This window comes from Brachyhypopomus gauderio, chromosome 12 (assembly GCF_052324685.1).
Source record: "Brachyhypopomus gauderio isolate BG-103 chromosome 12, BGAUD_0.2, whole genome shotgun sequence".
Classification (NCBI taxonomy): Eukaryota; Metazoa; Chordata; class Actinopteri; order Gymnotiformes; family Hypopomidae; genus Brachyhypopomus; species Brachyhypopomus gauderio.
The window spans coordinates 13,093,378-13,110,278 of NC_135222.1; the positions used below are offsets into that span (position 1 = coordinate 13,093,378).

Below are 16,901 nucleotides of genomic sequence, written 5' to 3' on the forward strand. Positions count from 1 at the left end.
TATATGAATCTATACATGGCACGTAGTGTATATGACGGCGTTTATTGTCATATGGACAATATTAATTCCAGCAATAATATGATTACAAAGCCACATAGTGGCTTTTAAATAGTAATCATAAGACCACCAACAAGTTGTTTTACGCAAAGTGCATCCTAAAGAACAACCTACAACTCTAACGTTGGTATTTCTTCCTCTTACCTATTTGTAGTGGTTAGTTTTAATCTAAGAATTTCAATAGCTTAAAAAAACAGTGCGCAGTGCTCTGGAACCTTTAAGACCGCCACTTGCGTCCGTGTTAACCGTGTTAAGGTAATTTGTAGATGATGCCTTAGACGTTGCAGAGGCGACAGCAGTACATTTAAAATACTATGTTATCTACAATTTAAACTTCTGTATGTTTTCGTAGTCCGGCCCGGATTTTCTGGGACAAGTTGGTTTTTTTTCTGATCTCCGCTGCATACAGTCAGCCCGCGGCCCGGTCCAACTTGTTCATGTGTTTACAGGCTCAGTCCGCGGCCGCGCAGGTTTGCCTGACTGGAGCGTTGGGAGGTAATAGACACCGTTAAACAGCAGCGTGACTACGGGCCGGGGCCGCAGTGCGCGGCAGTGGCTCCTCCACGGGCTGAGTTAAACCACCAGCCCACCGACCCACTAACCCATCGGCCCACCGGGGAAATCTCCGGTAGCAATGTATGCCAGTCCGCCCCTGTTATGGACCTTGCTTTGTGCACTGTTGCATAGTCATGTTAGAAGAAGAAGGGGTCAGCTCCAAACTGTTCCCACAAAGTTGCGAGCATGGAATTGTCCAAAATGTCTTGGTATGCTGAAGCATTCAGAGTTCCTTTCACTAAGGGGCCAAGCTGAGCTCCTGAAAAACAACACCACACCATAATCCCCCCTCCACCAAACTTTACACTTGGCACAATGCAGTCAGACAAGTACAGATCTCCTGGAAACCGCCATACCCAGACTCGTCCATCAGATTGCCAGATGGAGAAGCGCAATTTGTCACCCCAGAAAACGCGCCTCCACTGCTCTAGAGTCTAGTGGCGGTGTGTTTTACACCACTGCATCAGACACTTTGCATTGCACTTGGTGATGTGATGGCTTGGATGCCGCTGCTCGACCATGGAAACCCATTCCTTGAAGCTCTCTGCGCACTGTTCTTGAGCTAATCTGAAGGCCACATGAAGTTTGGATGTCTGTAGTGATTGACTCTGCAGAAAATTGGTGACTTCTTTGCACTATATGCTTCATCATCCACTGACCCCACTCCAATTTATGTGACTTTCCACTTCATAGCTGAGTTGCTGTTGCTCCCAAACACTTCCATTTTCTTATAATACAGCTGACAGTTGACTGTGGAATTTTTAGGAGTGAGTTAATTTCATGACTGTTTTTGTTGCACAGGTGGCATCCTATCACAGTTCCACAATGGAATTCACTGAGCTCCCGAGAGCGACCCATTTTTTCTCAAATATTTGTAAAAAACAGTCTACATGCCTAGGTGCTTAATTTTATACACCTGTGGCCCTGGAAGTGAATAGAACACCTGATTCTAATCATTTAGATGAATGAGCAAATACTTTTGGCAATATAGTGTATATGAATTATGTAGCTGAAGTGAATTTCAGGATTAATCAAGACTTTTGATTAACTGTAAATAAGATTAGTTCATAATATGATGCATTGAGTTTTTCCCCCATTGTTTGTAGTGTAAGGTTCATATCTGTAGACCTCAGAAGTCACAGAGCATGTAACAGGTAGAATACATACTGTGTGTACTTGATGTACTCAGCAAGCTGTTGTTAGGCTCACAATTGGGTTTTGCTGGTGTCGGACCTTCCCTTACGAGTCAACTCTCCTCCAATTCACTCATGACATTAAGTCACTGAGACACTGTTGAAAGTTTATTAATAATCCACAAAGGACCACTCACAGTGTTACCATGTGTGTTGTTGTACCGAAGCCATTACAAAAGAACGATCACTTCATCATACTCATTGCTGTTTAGTGCAGAGAAGTTTGATTGAATTGCTGGGTGATGAGGTCTACTGTACACGATCCTAATCACACCACACAGCTGCATTGGGTCCCATCTTTGGGTGTGACTGATATTGCTTTTTGGGTTGGTTCCTCCTGGACTTCAACCCCCTTCAAAAGTGTGGGAAAGGGTCCCAGTCTAGAATATGTACATACAAAGATGAATGACTATCAAGAAGGTTTCTTCATGCTGGGAGAGCAGTAGGAAAGGAGAAGTGCGATCAAGCCCTTGCTTGGTTTATTTAATCAAACATCCTAGGGAAGAAGGCATGAAAAGTATACAGCTAGGCCAGTATGGAGCAGATATTTTCTCAAAAATCCTTCACTTTCAGATGAGTTAAACAAAGTGTGATGAACCCGAGTAAGTATAGTGGTACACAAACTTCAAGAAGTGACGGCATGGCTGACCAACAATAGGAATGTGAAATTCTGCTTCTCTTCAAGCAAACACAAAGAAGAAGAGGAAGATTAGGACAGCCTATACCATCCCAAAACCTTTGGTACATTCAGTGCAAGTGTAAATCTGGAAATAACACCAAAGAGGGTGAAAATTAGATGAGAGGGTCATACATCGATACTATGTGTCCTGATTCTAGGCACATTAGCTACAACAGACCAGAAACTGGAACAAGCTCAAGTACATTTTTCTTCCTGCTTTTCCAGCCCATTTTACATTGTTCCAGTGTTACTCGAGCCATCAATGAGAAAATCTTGCACAAAACTTAGCTCTGTGAACATCACAAAAAACTAATTTGCTAAGGGCTGTGAGTGTACAATCCAAAGGTCAGATGCAGCATCAGTGTCACTGAAATCTTGGAAACAAGTCAAGCCAGGACAGCACGTCACTCTTAACTGGCTAAAATAAAATAAAAAACATCTTCAGAAGACGGAATCTGAAAACACTTGAGAGAAACTGAATCAGTGAAACTTTCAAATAAAGCTGTATTTCTTACAAACAGCAATGATCACATTCTGAGGCCTATCACTGCTAATACTTTGTTTAAATTCTTATTTTTTAAAAAAGGAACTCAAATCCCATTACCCCAAAGATCTAGACTATGAGTATTTCAATGTTCAGTAGAAAAAAAGTCTTCCAAATACACTTGCTTTTGAAATGATTTAACATGATTTTGAGGAATCTTCAAGTGCTAAAACCTAAATGACAGCTGGAAATAGGAGATGATAGGACCCAAATTTCTTGTTTTTTTTTTTGTTCTAAAGAATTCATGACTTCTTGTATCCTGTAAGCCATCTGAGTAGAACATGTGTCCCAGACACTTGCATCACTTGTTCCTTCTCTTATTAAACCCTTTCTGCAGTTTCATTAAGATGATTTTTTTTCATAGTGGACATGTGTGGTGCATTCAAGTCCAAAATGTGCCACATACTTTCGTGATAATAGTTCTTTCTTGTAGACTGTATGCCTACTTGAATCGGTATAAACAGCACTGTATAAATAAATGCAATAAAACAAAGTATGTGCATTTGGAACTTTCAGATATTAAGTTGTATGTGTAAAAGTATATTTGTGTGAAGATGAGTCTGTAAGTCAATAGTGGTTGTGCTTTAGGTGACCCAAGAAAGCAGTGGAAATAAAAATGTACATTCATGCTGTATCATTGTGACTGATTAAAAAACACATACAAACAAAAAAACCAGAGTTTTTGCAGATGGATAGTCCAACACTAGTCTGCCACAAAGTTAAAATCTATTAACATGACTGAGAATGTAATCCAAGGTGTGCCGTGGAACTCCAGCTTTCTCTAGCCGTGAAACTATGAGTCCAAGGCTTCTGACACCACAGCCACTTCAATCTGGACTCATTGTGTCCATGAATTGCCAGGACGGGCAACCACCTGGACAGGCAACAGGCATTGTGCCTTCGGAATTTTCTTCATAAGGTTTTTTCCACTCTTGGTCTTATCAACTTACAGGTCACTGAGGTCACTGATCATATGGGCCTGTTGGTCTCTTCTGCAATGGCTCATACCGGTGGAGATCACAAAGTGAGACAGTGCAACAGTTTAAAAAGGTTGTAAGTGGTTTTGGTGACCACTGAAACAGGCATGAGGAGTGGAAAGAGCCACTTCAAGGATCTTGACCCAGGCCTGTGTGCCTAGTGGATGGCTGAAGGGTCACTCCAAGCCAAAGGTGCTGGTCTCTTCCACTGCAGTTAGCATCTTCTCATACAGCATGGAGAAGGACGGGTATGGTGGGAGATCCAACCGGTTAAAACACGTGTGGGCCCTGTCCAACCAGTACAGATGCACACAAGCACAGATATATTTTAAGTCAGCTACTGCCATCTAATGTATATCTTGAGCTGTGCGGTTCAATCTATATCACCATTACTGTATATTCTATGTCTAGATTAAATTACTTCCAAAATACTTGACAAGACATAATCCATGGGAAATCTTTAGGCATGCCTAGTAATCATAATCAGTTTACCTGGGTAAAGAGGTGATTTTGCCCCACTTTTCCACACAGAAACGGCGAGGCCCATTGCTGCCTCTAAGGGAAGCGAAGCCTTCATAGGGAATACTAGATGTCCCTGTCACAAACTGACATGGAAATAGCACCGGGTAAATCTCTGAAGCGAAAACATGCTTCATTTTGAGATAATTTTAACATTTGTTTCTCAGTTGGTACTGAGGGTGTTTTGGGCTCACCTGAAGCAGCCTTAATCTCTGTTCATTATTGAACCGCTCCACTGCCGCCCAGAACCAGCGAATAACAATGTGGTTGTCATGATAGCCTGTGGAGAGCCAACAATCAGGTAGTGATATCCAAACAGGGATATATATATATATATATATATATATATATATATATATATATATATATATATATATATATATATATATATATATAAAATCAACCATGACATCACTCACACACTTAAGCCAACAATAATGCACATATTTTCTTACAGTTCCAAGTTTGTCACAAACTGATAATTATTAATAAGCCCACAATGTCCTAAATGCACGTTTTACATAATTTCTAAATATGTGTCATGTTACCTCCTCGGTATTCTGTGTTGTTTCTCCAGTCCACCAGATCGATCTCTGCTGTGCCCGCAATCACCAACTCGAGCTCCCGTGCATCAAATACGGAGACCAGCCGTGCATCCACAACCTGGACTCAGAAATACCAATTGTTTTTGCTATAGGAAATTAAGTGGTTATTTCAATGTTTATCAAAAACTAATATAGTTTTATTTGCTTTCTTAGTTTGTACTTATTTTTAACAACAAATGAAGATGGAGCTGCTTGTATGACTCTGAAATATCTCTGAATATCCCATCCATATTTTTGTTTAATGATGAGGGTGTGGGGGTTGGATACTAATAATAGAGTTTTCATTCACAGAGTTTTGTGGTAATATGAGGTGTTGACATGGTCATCCAACCACGTCAAGCATTCACTCGAGTTTGTGGTGATGATGGTTGTGTCTGTGGTGGTAGTTGTGTTTGTGGTTGTTGTGGTATACAATGTCTCAGAGAGCCCACAGGACTGTGGTCATCCTCTGGCTCAGATAAACCCCTGGAGATGCTAATAAGAGGCAAATCAGCTGTATATTGACTGCTCATGCTTTGTTATTCTTTCTGTTTTATTTGAAACTTTATTGGAGGAGGAATAATAGGCTGGGATTGCTGTCAGGATGTGGCCAACGCTCCACAGTTCTAATAAAGTGGTCTGGTAATGACAAATATTTATCTGTGTGACGGTGCCCCCTGGGAATCAAAACCATGACCCATAAGTTACTAATAGAACACTCACATCTTCATGCTGTATTAGGTGAGCTAAAGGAGCAACAAATACTTTTATGAAGTACTATACAATATTGTGAGTTCTGGAGTGAAGACCAAATGTAAATATAAATGTAACATATGGAACAGTTTGTCCCTTTCTTGTTCCAACATGGCTTTTACCATGTGCATGAAGCAAATTCCACAAATAAATAGTCTAACAACTTTGGATGAACTGCAGCAGCAGGCATAGATGCCTGACCTCAACTGAACTTAATTGTGCTTGAACTGAAACTTCGATTTCACCATTGGGCACAATAAGCATAGAATTAGTCTCACCCCTTGGCAGATGGAATGTAACATGATTATCATTCTATTCAACTGTCAGTGGTTTTAAATGAGTTTGATTGGTGTCAGGGGCGCAGATGGCACTGGGGATGGGGGGGGACATGTCCCCTCCAGATTTATATTGACCCCATCTGAAATCTAGCATCTACAAGCATAAACGTATATATTGTACAGCTTGGTCCCCCTCACTTCAGAATTTCCATCTGCGCCGATGATTGGTGTGTATGTTTTTTAATTAGTTTTTGGACCCTTCTTTGATTTTGGACCATAGTGTATACGCAACAACTCTAGTTACATAAAAAAAAAAAAACATTTTTAGAAGCGACAGATTTGGGTTCAAGGTGGAATGTTCTCAAGTGCTATGAATAATAGTTTGGTTTTGAAGACGATTTTAGTATCAAAATCTGCACCTTCTGAAATTCCTCTGCACTTTCTGAAATAAGCTCTTTCAGCACTAGTTCTAGGGACACGCTCAATCACACACCCTTCCTCACACACCCACCTCCTCATCACAAAGCCTTCCCACTTCATTATCACCAGTTTATTGCTGATTTCATTCACCTGTTCTTCCCCTAATTCCCCTAATGAAGCTTGTGGGTTCCTCCAGTGCTGCACATTGTCAGTCTTTTCTCTGCTAATAAAGACTCTTACTTATTACTGGCAGATTTTGAGTGATAAGGGTAGGGGGCCATGCTGTACCTCATAGAAACCCCGCACCAGGCTCTCAGTCTGCTGGACGACCCCTCTCTCTATACGCCACTTCACCATACGCTCGATGTACTCCTTTTTGTTCTTCTCCGAGACTGCGATATTAGCACCTCCAGGCTTTAGCTCTCGCTCTGTGATCTGGAACCAAACATGTACGACAATACACATCTCTTCGACCTCAGCAAGGAGGCCTCTTTGCTTACGGAAGTCACAAAGGGAAAGAGACCCAAACGGGTGTGCTTGCCAACCTGTCCAAACACCTCCTCATTTACAGTGAAGGTGAGGTCTAGCATGTCCTCAATGTCATTGTCCTTCATCCACTGCAGGCTCTGGTGGAACTCCTCATCCAGGTACTCCAGATCACTCAGATCACATGGACTGTGGACATGGAAAGTGACAGGTGGAAAATAAGAGCTGGCTGCTTACTTACAATCATGCAGAAGCTATATAGGTGAATACTGTAGGTACAGTACAAATTCATATATATGGTCATTAACTGATGGCATTTGGATTTGTCATTATAAACTCATGTCTGCTCATCATTGACCACTTAAGAATACAGCGGTGCTTTGGGTGAAAAGGCAACCTGAGAATGAAGAAGCAAATTTAAAAGGTTTAGCAAAAATACACGTTAGTAGCGACATTGGCCCGATTCACTCAGATTCGTTGTATGGTGGTCCTGACATGAAATTTTTACAGAAACTCTTGTCCAAAAGTACTTTGTTGTCTTAATCGTTATGCTAGTACACCAGGCTAGCATCTTAAGATGCCATTAAGATACACACTGCCACCTATTTCTTAAGAAGCCATAGAAATAAATGGAGATCAGGCAAGGACAGAGATACTTTCAGAGTTCCTTCAACTGCTGTGCAAGCAAAGTGTTTATTGGGAAGGGTAGTACAAAACATTGGACACTTTGTTTTTATTTTATTATCTTATTTTGCCTTGTCTTATTTTATTACATCTTTGTCAATTATGCTCACTCCTTTCCCCAGATATACACTATAACTATATTTGTGATTAATCAAGTGACAAAGGACTGTCACATACATATTGACATACATGTGGCAAAGTGCCAGAGGAAGATGAGGGGACAAGACGAAGGATGTGGAGCACACATCACTGTCTCACTGAGGTACACTCACATACGCAGGAGAGCCTTGTAGAAGGGCCGTGTGAAGAAGGCATCAAGCAGGTACTGGTGGATCAGTGCCAGCCCTAGGATACGCCCACTGAAGCGGAACCTGAGAGAGGAAAGTAGAGTCCCATGATGGTGAGAACAGTCATGTCACAAATGCCATGTTTCTGTCCCAGGAATTAGCAACATGGGTAGAAGGCACGAGCAGAATATCTCACGGACCATTCATGGTGGTTGTCCACAAAGGCAGACATGGGGCTGATCTGAACCGTGTAGGTATCATTAGCTGAGTACTCAAACAGGCCATAGTAAGGATTGAAGAGCTCACGGGACACCAAGAAGAAGAACTCTCTTGATGGTCCACTGTAGTCAAGCCTAGAGATACAAAAACAAAACACCACTGCCATGAAACAAGTTTGACTTCAGCTTTCATCCAATTAATGCTGTTCGGCATTTACAAATGTCAATTTTGAACAAATAAAATGATTAAGCTATTGTTTGAGAGGAGAGTTCATAAATACTTACAGGATTAGAAACATAAGCAAATGCATGAGGCCAAATATCTGGCATTAAAATGCACTTTGCATCCAAATAGTATCAAGAAATAATTTAGCCTTTACATTTTACTTTCTGTTCACCAGTGTGAAGTGACATCCAGGTTTCACTTTCCTGTCCAAAATGCATATTGACTTGCACACAATTTTAATTTTCATTCCAGATACTGCAAACATCAATTAATCTCTCATCAATGAATACTGTATCAACCATTAAAATTATCTGACTGAACTCTACAAACTGGGCTCTGTATTTAGAGTACTCCTTGTATGTCATGCATGCAATCTAATAAGCACACTTCATAATGAAGTAAAACAAGACAGAACAGAGTCGGTAAAGATTTAGAGTCGTTAAACATGTCGTTTAGTTTGCATTTCTGACACGCACCCCTCCTCTCCGACAAAGTTGACATAGAGTTTACTTCGCTGCAAGTCCTTCCTGGAGTAGCACATGATCTGGTTGAAGGCGTCCTCCAGCAAGTGGTCCCTGCGTATGATGAGTCTGAGAAGAGAGGCGGAGGCAGCGTGAGAACGGCAGGGCCGTGCAGCGTGAGACTACACATGGTACACACAGTGTAAACATTTTACATGGGGCCTGAAATCTATGTGGGCTGGCAGCACACTCACTTGACCTTCCCTGGACCCTGACCATAGCCCTTGGTCTCCAGCTTTCGGTAGAAGTTGCGGAGTTTGGCTTCAAAGTCCCGCTTGTATGGGGCGGGGGCACGGGCGTTGGCCCGCTGCGTTCCTGCAAGAAACAAATTCACATGAGGATTCACATGAGCATGTTATTTCACAGATGCCCAAACAAAGGTAAAAAAGTTCAAGGTTTTCTGCAATGTTAGGTGAAAACGACTTATGTTATAGCCACATCGTGCCTCTAATGATCGACTTCCAACATAAGTAAATGATTAAGCACATAACTGCAGTTCATTAAAACCAGGTTCTAGTAATCAGTTTTGTATATTGATTACATATTGCCTACTTTGAAAATGTATGGGAATATGTAAAATGAACATTGTAATAATAAGTGTGTTTCGTGTTAGTCAAAGCATCTGTTCCTGCCCTGCTGAATAACTTCTCCTGGTCTAGACTCATCAGACAGTAACATTTATTTGCATCCTAATTAGTGCAGCATTAAACTTAGTATTAGCTGTACTGGGATTATTTGTGCTCATGATTCAGTGGCTGAGCAGAAAGAGCTGCCAACAGACTCCAAACTATTAATAAATCAACAATGTGGATTACATGAGTATGAGCAAGTTTTATCAGGTTGTGAGGCAACATTGAAAAGAAAGATTTAAACTGTTCAAAATTCAAAACTCCAAAATCTATCGCTTAGTGCAGGGGTGTGAAACATACGGCCCGCCAGGGGTTTTAGTCCAGCTCGCAGAATAAACCTGCATTATTAAAGAAGAATAAACTCCATTTTATTTTAAATCTGCAGCTCCTATACTGCCTATATTGTTATATCGCTTTACCCGCTTTTTCTGTTGACCCTGGCACCCTCTTAAGTGAAATGACTTTGTCAAAAAAGAGAAATGTGGACACAGTGTCAGATTTTTCAAGAAAAATGGTTGCTTCCCAGATGTGGAAAATGTAAAAATCACTGTAATCAGTTTTTTAATTCATAATGCACTTAAATAAATGTTTAACTGAGTAAAGGTCTTTTTGAACTTGCACATACTTTTCCTAAAAAGTATAAAGCAATGGGTAAAAAGTTGTTCATAATATATTTAATAAAAGGACAATTAATTTCATATAAAGATTTTTATTATTTACTTCTTTGCACTAATACAAAGGAAAAAAAGAAGTGGACTTATTTTTAGTTCCATGTAACTTTGGAATGAGTTTACTGGTCTGGCCTCCTGGATCCTGGATCCGAGAGAGACGAAGTTGTATGCGGCCCCCAGACCAAAATGAGATTGACACCTCTGACTTAGTGGTTTTATCTTTTTCAATTTATGCTGGATGCAAATGAATTTGGCTGAACAAAGTTGATTTTAATCTAATGCAACTAAACTATGGCAGGCTCACCAGGAGAGTTCTGGGGGGAGGAGACCGGAGAACCTCGAGGAGACTGGCAGTAGCTGGGGTGAAGAAAGTTGTGGGAGGGCACATATGACATCACTTCCTCTTCAAACAGACTGGGGGAGTGGTTGAACAGAGCATAGAAATGGCAGTTTGTTTCCATGTTTTGAATTGAGCTTCATCATGGCACACGTAGCAGGACAGGTGTGGTGTAGATGAAGAGGGTGCCGAGAACATTCTCAGCACACATTACCACAAAATACAAACCTGAGCAAAATGACCAGGTCTGCATCGCTGGAGAGTCGGACCAATCCAGCAGCACCCTCATTACGTATAAACTGCACCTTCTCCCTGCAAGTATAAACACACAAACAGGATTTGAACTAAAGTAGCTATGTATTACAGGTCCTTTGGTATCATGCACCAAATACCAACAGTGATGAACCAGCCCTCAAAACATTACTTCAAAATTTTAAATGTTTCCTCCGGTTCTCTTGATACTTTTACCTCAAGGTTTATTATGTTTTACTTCTCACCTGAGTGAATGATTCCTGCTGAATTCCGGCTGTCTCTCCTGCAGAATCTCATATATGTTTGGCTGCCTCAAAAATGCTACAATCTTATCGTTGTAGGCTACAAAAACAAGAGAAGCTGAATTGGGGTCATGTAATTAAGCACTCAATCATTTATAAGTGTTTGTAGTGGTACTTCGGTCTTCAAAAATCTACTTTAAAAAGTGAAAATATAAAGTCTATAGATATAAATGTTAAAAATGTCATCAGATCAAAAACACAGGTCACAACACCAGACGTACCAACAGGAACCAGTTCCTGGCACTGATTGCGATTGGTCGCACTGAAGGCATTGGAGGAGCGTGGTAGGACTGGCTGGCCGGGGTGACTAGGATCGTCAGCCACCTGGAGCACAAAACTCAGTGTGAGAGCTTGTGTATCAGTCTGAGGGCCCACGCATCAGTCTGAGGGCTCACGTTAGAGAACACACTCACAGGTTACCCAGCCAACACCCTCACAAGTAGGTCCATGTAGCCAACTATTCATTCAGAACCTGCCACAGCATAAATGTATTCTGCACTGGTTCAGCACTACAGCTATTGGAGTAAACTTGGCAAACCCTGTCTGATTGTCCCACTTTTCTGTGGGGGCCTCTGAGTGAGGGAGAAATGAGCAGCACTCTGCAGTCGCGGGCGGGTGGAGCAGGCAGAAGGCCGTCCGACGCTCACCTCCCCAGCACTGTGGCTACGCTGCCGGCTGAGGTGCTGGCGATGGGCCAGCAGGCTGGCAGGGCGAGCGCTCTGCAGGGGCAGACGTGGGTCGATGAAGGTAGTGGCGCGGCAGTTATGATCCACAAAGAACGTCTGTTGAGAGAGAGAGAGAGAGAGAGAGAGAGAGAGAGAGAGAGAGAGAGAGAGAGAGAGAGAGAGAGAGAGAGAGAAAGAGAGTGGACACACAGAAGAAGGCCAGAGAGCAGGAGAAAGCAAAAATAAATAAAAAATCAAGGAGATTTAAAGTCAAGTGCTGAGTTATGTACAGAGATGGAAAAAGCTGGACTGGACAGAGTGGAAGAGACATCGATCGTGAAGAGATACAGTAGACACGAAAAGGGATGGACAAGATGTCTAGTCTGAGATTACAGGAGCTCTATCTAGTAAACGTACGATATGTGTATGAACCCCACATCCCACCAGATTAGATCAGATTTAACTCTTAGAGAGGTGATGTGCCGGCATAAGCATTGATGCTTTTTATTAATTTAATAGATTTAAATGCAATGATAAACATTTTGTCCATAGAGGTAGTTATTACCCAATGAATAGAGATTTAAAAACATGTGATTTGTACATTTGTGTGTCACTAAGATTTACACCCTCTACTCCCCTTGTGTTGGTGATTCATGTCTTTATTAAAAATGTCTATTTATTAAAATATGACCAATACATAATCACTAAGTATTTATGGAAGGAGGCAGAAACCTTACTTTCCTCATTCGACATCTGAATAGCTAGCTGAAATGTTTTGCAAAACATGTTTTGCAAACAGGTGCTGAAGCACAACACCTGCTACTAGCTAGCAGTAGGAGCTGATTGAGGAGTGATTCAGCCCTGTTTGGACTGTGAAAGGAACCAGGTCTGAGGGGTGAAGAGAAAAAAAGCTTTTAGAGAGCGGAGGTGGCGGCTGGCTGAAGCGGACCTTGCCCGAGTGGTCATGCTTCATCTCCCAGCCTCGTGGCAACTCCAGCTGCCTGTTGGCGAACAGATTGAGGAAGGTGACCAGGTCCCGGTTGTGCTGGTAGCGCTCGAAGTGGTGAGCATCACGACGCACCTTGCTGATCATGTGCTTCAGACAGGTGTTACTGGTGAACATGCGGTAGGCACTCTGAAGAAGGAGAACAGGAGGCCATTTAAATACGCACAACTCTGCGGTCACCAAACTCGAATTCCAGATGTACTTCGTTGTACAAAGACATTTTGCCTGTCGTCAATTTAAAATAGCTTGCCAATCATGCCACTGGCACAAATAAACCAGATGCAGACGAACAGACATTTCCCAATGCTGAAACAGAAACCTCTTGCCACTGCAATGATGCGTGGCTGTTTCTACTCATCATCTTCGAGGTTTTCATGATCCCAGTCCGAACTACAGGAGGCCATGGAAGGATCCTGAAAGACTTGAACTACGAACTTATGGAAGAGCAGGAGATCTGCTCCTTTTGCATTTAACCGTTTCCAAGTAGCTAATTGTTATAATATAAACTGTATATGACATTGCTTTGACAGAAGGACTGAGAGGAGAAGATGCATCAAGGACTTGCTCACAGGATTGGAGTGAAGAACACTGAAGAAGTCTGGACTGGTGAGGAACCTGGCACTGGGGGACTGCAGCAGCAGAGACGATCGGGAGCGTGAGCTGGCAGGGCCGACTGCTGCCATGTCCCGCCGGTACTCTAGAAAATCCAGAGACACGGGTCAGCTTCACTCTGGAAAAAACCCTCTACAAAACTATAGCACCACAGTAATGTTTTTGTCCTAAAAGAAAGTTTAATCAGCAAGTGCGTGTCCATACATTGCATGGTAAGTTAATACACTCACAAGTGCAGAGCACTGTTCACGCTTGGTATCTAGCAAACACACATACCCTGAGCAGCTTATGTATTTATCAGAATGACAGTATATGCATTCCCTTTGCATTGAACCCTGTAATCTTGGTTACTAGTACCTGCTCCTTCAGGGGACAACAGTACCAGACCAAAAGTTCTCTACACCAGTCCTCAAAAACAAAACTACAATGCTTCTCAAATTATTCCTGTGTATAGAGCTTTGAGTGTAGTGTGTGAGTACCGGGAGTGTAGTGATGCAGGAGGTCTGAGTCATCAGAGGACATGTCTGCTGTCTGGTCCTCACGCTCATTCGTTATTGTTCTTCGGATGCTCTGGTAACTGAAGAAAACAATGAGAGAGTGATCGACACAGGAACAGTGTCAGCAGCATAGAAAAAAACCAAAAACACATGAACTATGTGAGCGAGACAGAGAGAGAGAGACGGAGAGAGACACAGAGAGACAGAGAGAGAGAGACGGAGAGAGAGAGACGGAGAGAAATACAGAGAAACAGACAGAGAGAGAGAGACAAAGACAGAGAGAGACAGAGACAGAGAGAAGGAGGAATGCTGCCTTTATGATAAGAGAATGTTATTTTAGTAGTTTCATGTTGCCGTTTTGTTTGGACAATTCTCTCTAATGTATTTTGAGTTCTTATTTGATCTTTAAAAATGAACAATGGCAGTGCAACATGATCCCAGATCTGTGAACGAGGGTGTGTGTTTCGAACTGGTCGTGGAGCTGTGAATGACGGTGTGTGTGTGTCGAACCGGCGGTTGAGCTGCTCCATTTGCTGAATAGAGTTGGACCTCTGCAGAACCTGCGGTGCGGGTGGTGCAGTCGGCCGCTGCCACGTGGTGGTCCTGTTTACATGGTCCACGTAGAAAATTCGCCCGTGGCTGTCAATACGTGCTTCCCAGTCTGAAGTAAACAAGGGGCTGGTCAGTTCCACCTTAAAAGCCCTGACGAGTGATCTATGCTCAGGCAAAGGTCATTGTAAAGTTTATGTTTGACTTAGAGATGTGTATCAAAGTTTAGCGGTACAGACACACATTAATGCTTAAAATGTTTAAGATAAACATAAGGACACATCAAGGTGTAGCTACCAGATAATTACGATGGCCTGTGTGTACGACAAAGTGCATACACACACACACACACACACACACACACACACACACACACACACACACACACACACACACACACACACACACACACACACACACACTTGGTGGTAGAGGTTCGTCCACTCTCTGGTAGCGGCTGGCATCGTTGCGTACAGCAGGAAGAGGCTGGACCGGCTGATGACCATTCACCTGAGCACCTGCCCCTAAAGCTGCACATAAAACTCCACTTTAATCATCAAAAACATGTGACAAAACCTGAAGAATCCAGTTGTTCACGAAGAATTTGGTTTAAAATACATTTCCTAGGAAATCACAACAAAGTGCACCTGACTCCCCATCGGTTGCCATGCCAGTTTGCGCCAAGTCAGCTGGGGCTAGCCTCATTTCTAATGACTCCTCCTCTTCTGTCTGTGACCCCTGCAAGCTCCGCCTCCTTGTCCAGACCTCCGTGCTGTCCCCTTTGTCTTCAGCAGCAGCATCGGGCTGCAAGGCTGCCGCGGCCCCTCCGACATCGCTGGCTGTGCTGCTGGTAGCTGCTGAAGCTTCAGAGACCACCGTCTCCGTGCCTACGAACACGTCCTCGCTGGCGCCATCTTCAGAAGCAGCTCCTTCTGGATCCTACAGGAGAAACCAAACTGAATATTTACTTTACTTTTCCTGCAGCTGTTTCTTGAAACCAACACTAGAAACCAAGAAAACAGACAACTATTAGAATATTTACTTGAAATTTTATTAATTGAAAATTGGTTCTGAAACCAAGCCTCTAACCTGAGTTGTGGAGGCAGGCTGCTGTGAACCGGAGGAGGACTGAGGGGTCTCTGAGCTGGCAGCTTGCTCCAGGCTCCCTCCTGCCTCTCCATTTTGACTCTTTGAAGGACTGCTAGTGGAAGGGGCCCCTTCTGCTTCGTCGTCACCACTGCGACTCCCTTCTGTCTGCTTCCTGCCCCCGTCCCCCTCGTTGTTCCTCACGGCCCCCCCAGACCCATTGGTGAGGTGCACTTCCTGTGTTCCATGCCCTTCCTCATCTTCGTCCGAGTCTATGTGCAGCATGGCACTGAGCCGCGTGTCCGTTGGAAAGCTGGAACGCAGCTTTGGGGAGGAGGCGCCCAGTGGACGCTCGCCAGAGCATCTCGGCCTTTCAGCAGAGTCCAGGAGGGAGACCTGTCTCTGGGTGGTACCCGAGGGGCCTTCGGCAGCCACGGGCCCCATATCTCTTGGGCTCCGTTCCTCCTCAGGATCCAGAAAGACTTCATCGGGCCGGAGGGCCTCGCTGTGGAGGGAGCCCAAGGAGCCCGTGGGGGAAGGCCCCCGGAGCACACGCGAAGGTGGGGGGAGGATATCCTCGTCATCTGACGGGCTGCCCGGGTCTCCATTCATGGAGGAGGCACCCAACAGCGAGCCCATAGAGTCTGAGTTCAGTTCACATGTGCATGTGTTTGTAAGAAAAAAGAAAAATCACACAAATGTACAGTGAATGACAAGCTAGCGATTATGTGTGCAGAGAGTGTATGCTCATGATGCCACTCACCCTCTTGTCCTGTGGAGGTGATCTCCACCCGGAACTGAAGCTGACCGCTGACATGTTCTGTGGGCAAACGGCGACACAGAGTGTAGGTGACAGGCTGGTCCCTGGAAAAATGCACACATCAGTTGGTCTGACAGAAGTTGAAATGGGTAACTGTTGTAAACAGACTGTCTATGTCAGATAAAGTGTATCTTCATTTCTTTCCATAATTTGAAGATTCTATCTGTCTTTTGCATTGTGTAGATATTTCATTATAGATGGACCAATAGAAAGGTCTGAAATTAAGTCTGATATTAGGCCTGATATTTCTTACATCATAAGATAAATGAATAATGTGTCCATTGGCTCTAAAAATGGTCTGTCAAACTGCTTATCTCTACAGAGAAATCATGAACATATTCCATTGTATTAGCACAAATGTGAAATTTTACATTATTGTGGACAATTTTACATTATTGTAGAATGAAAGTTTGTTTTACTTGTGTTCTCACCTAATTTCAATTGATTTGAAATAGATTTTTAGATTTTATTTCAATTTTTATTTGATATTAAAT

The 16,901-nt window shown here is 43.0% G+C and overlaps 1 protein-coding gene across 4 annotated transcripts in view; it reads right to left on the reverse strand.

Annotated features, from left to right (window-relative positions):
- Positions 1-1,708: 1,708 nt before the first annotated feature.
- The window catches only part of hecw2b (HECT, C2 and WW domain containing E3 ubiquitin protein ligase 2b), a 51,323-nt gene continuing 36,130 nt past the window's right edge, over positions 1,709-16,901 (reverse strand). For 3 of the 4 annotated variants that reach the window (XM_077023211.1, XM_077023210.1, XM_077023212.1), the window contains 23 exons: positions 16,351-16,451; positions 15,591-16,231; positions 15,149-15,440; positions 14,924-15,031; positions 14,463-14,613; positions 13,935-14,032; positions 13,413-13,540; positions 12,787-12,972; positions 11,820-11,954; positions 11,394-11,496; positions 11,116-11,212; positions 10,847-10,930; positions 10,586-10,695; positions 9,176-9,296; positions 8,937-9,050; positions 8,217-8,369; positions 8,002-8,100; positions 7,105-7,234; positions 6,848-6,994; positions 5,073-5,187; positions 4,719-4,804; positions 4,498-4,610; positions 1,709-4,293 (listed from right to left, as the gene is read on the reverse strand). In XM_077023211.1, coding sequence (XP_076879326.1) covers positions 4,182-4,293; positions 4,498-4,610; positions 4,719-4,804; positions 5,073-5,187; positions 6,848-6,994; positions 7,105-7,234; positions 8,002-8,100; positions 8,217-8,369; positions 8,937-9,050; positions 9,176-9,296; positions 10,586-10,695; positions 10,847-10,930; positions 11,116-11,212; positions 11,394-11,496; positions 11,820-11,954; positions 12,787-12,972; positions 13,413-13,540; positions 13,935-14,032; positions 14,463-14,613; positions 14,924-15,031; positions 15,149-15,440; positions 15,591-16,231; positions 16,351-16,451 — 3,424 coding nt within the window. In that variant the 3' untranslated portion in view covers positions 1,709-4,181. The remainder of the gene's footprint in view (positions 4,294-4,497; positions 4,611-4,718; positions 4,805-5,072; positions 5,188-6,847; positions 6,995-7,104; positions 7,235-8,001; positions 8,101-8,216; positions 8,370-8,936; positions 9,051-9,175; positions 9,297-10,585; positions 10,696-10,846; positions 10,931-11,115; positions 11,213-11,393; positions 11,497-11,819; positions 11,955-12,786; positions 12,973-13,412; positions 13,541-13,934; positions 14,033-14,462; positions 14,614-14,923; positions 15,032-15,148; positions 15,441-15,590; positions 16,232-16,350; positions 16,452-16,901) is intronic. The other variant, XR_013134293.1, reaches the window with a different exon arrangement.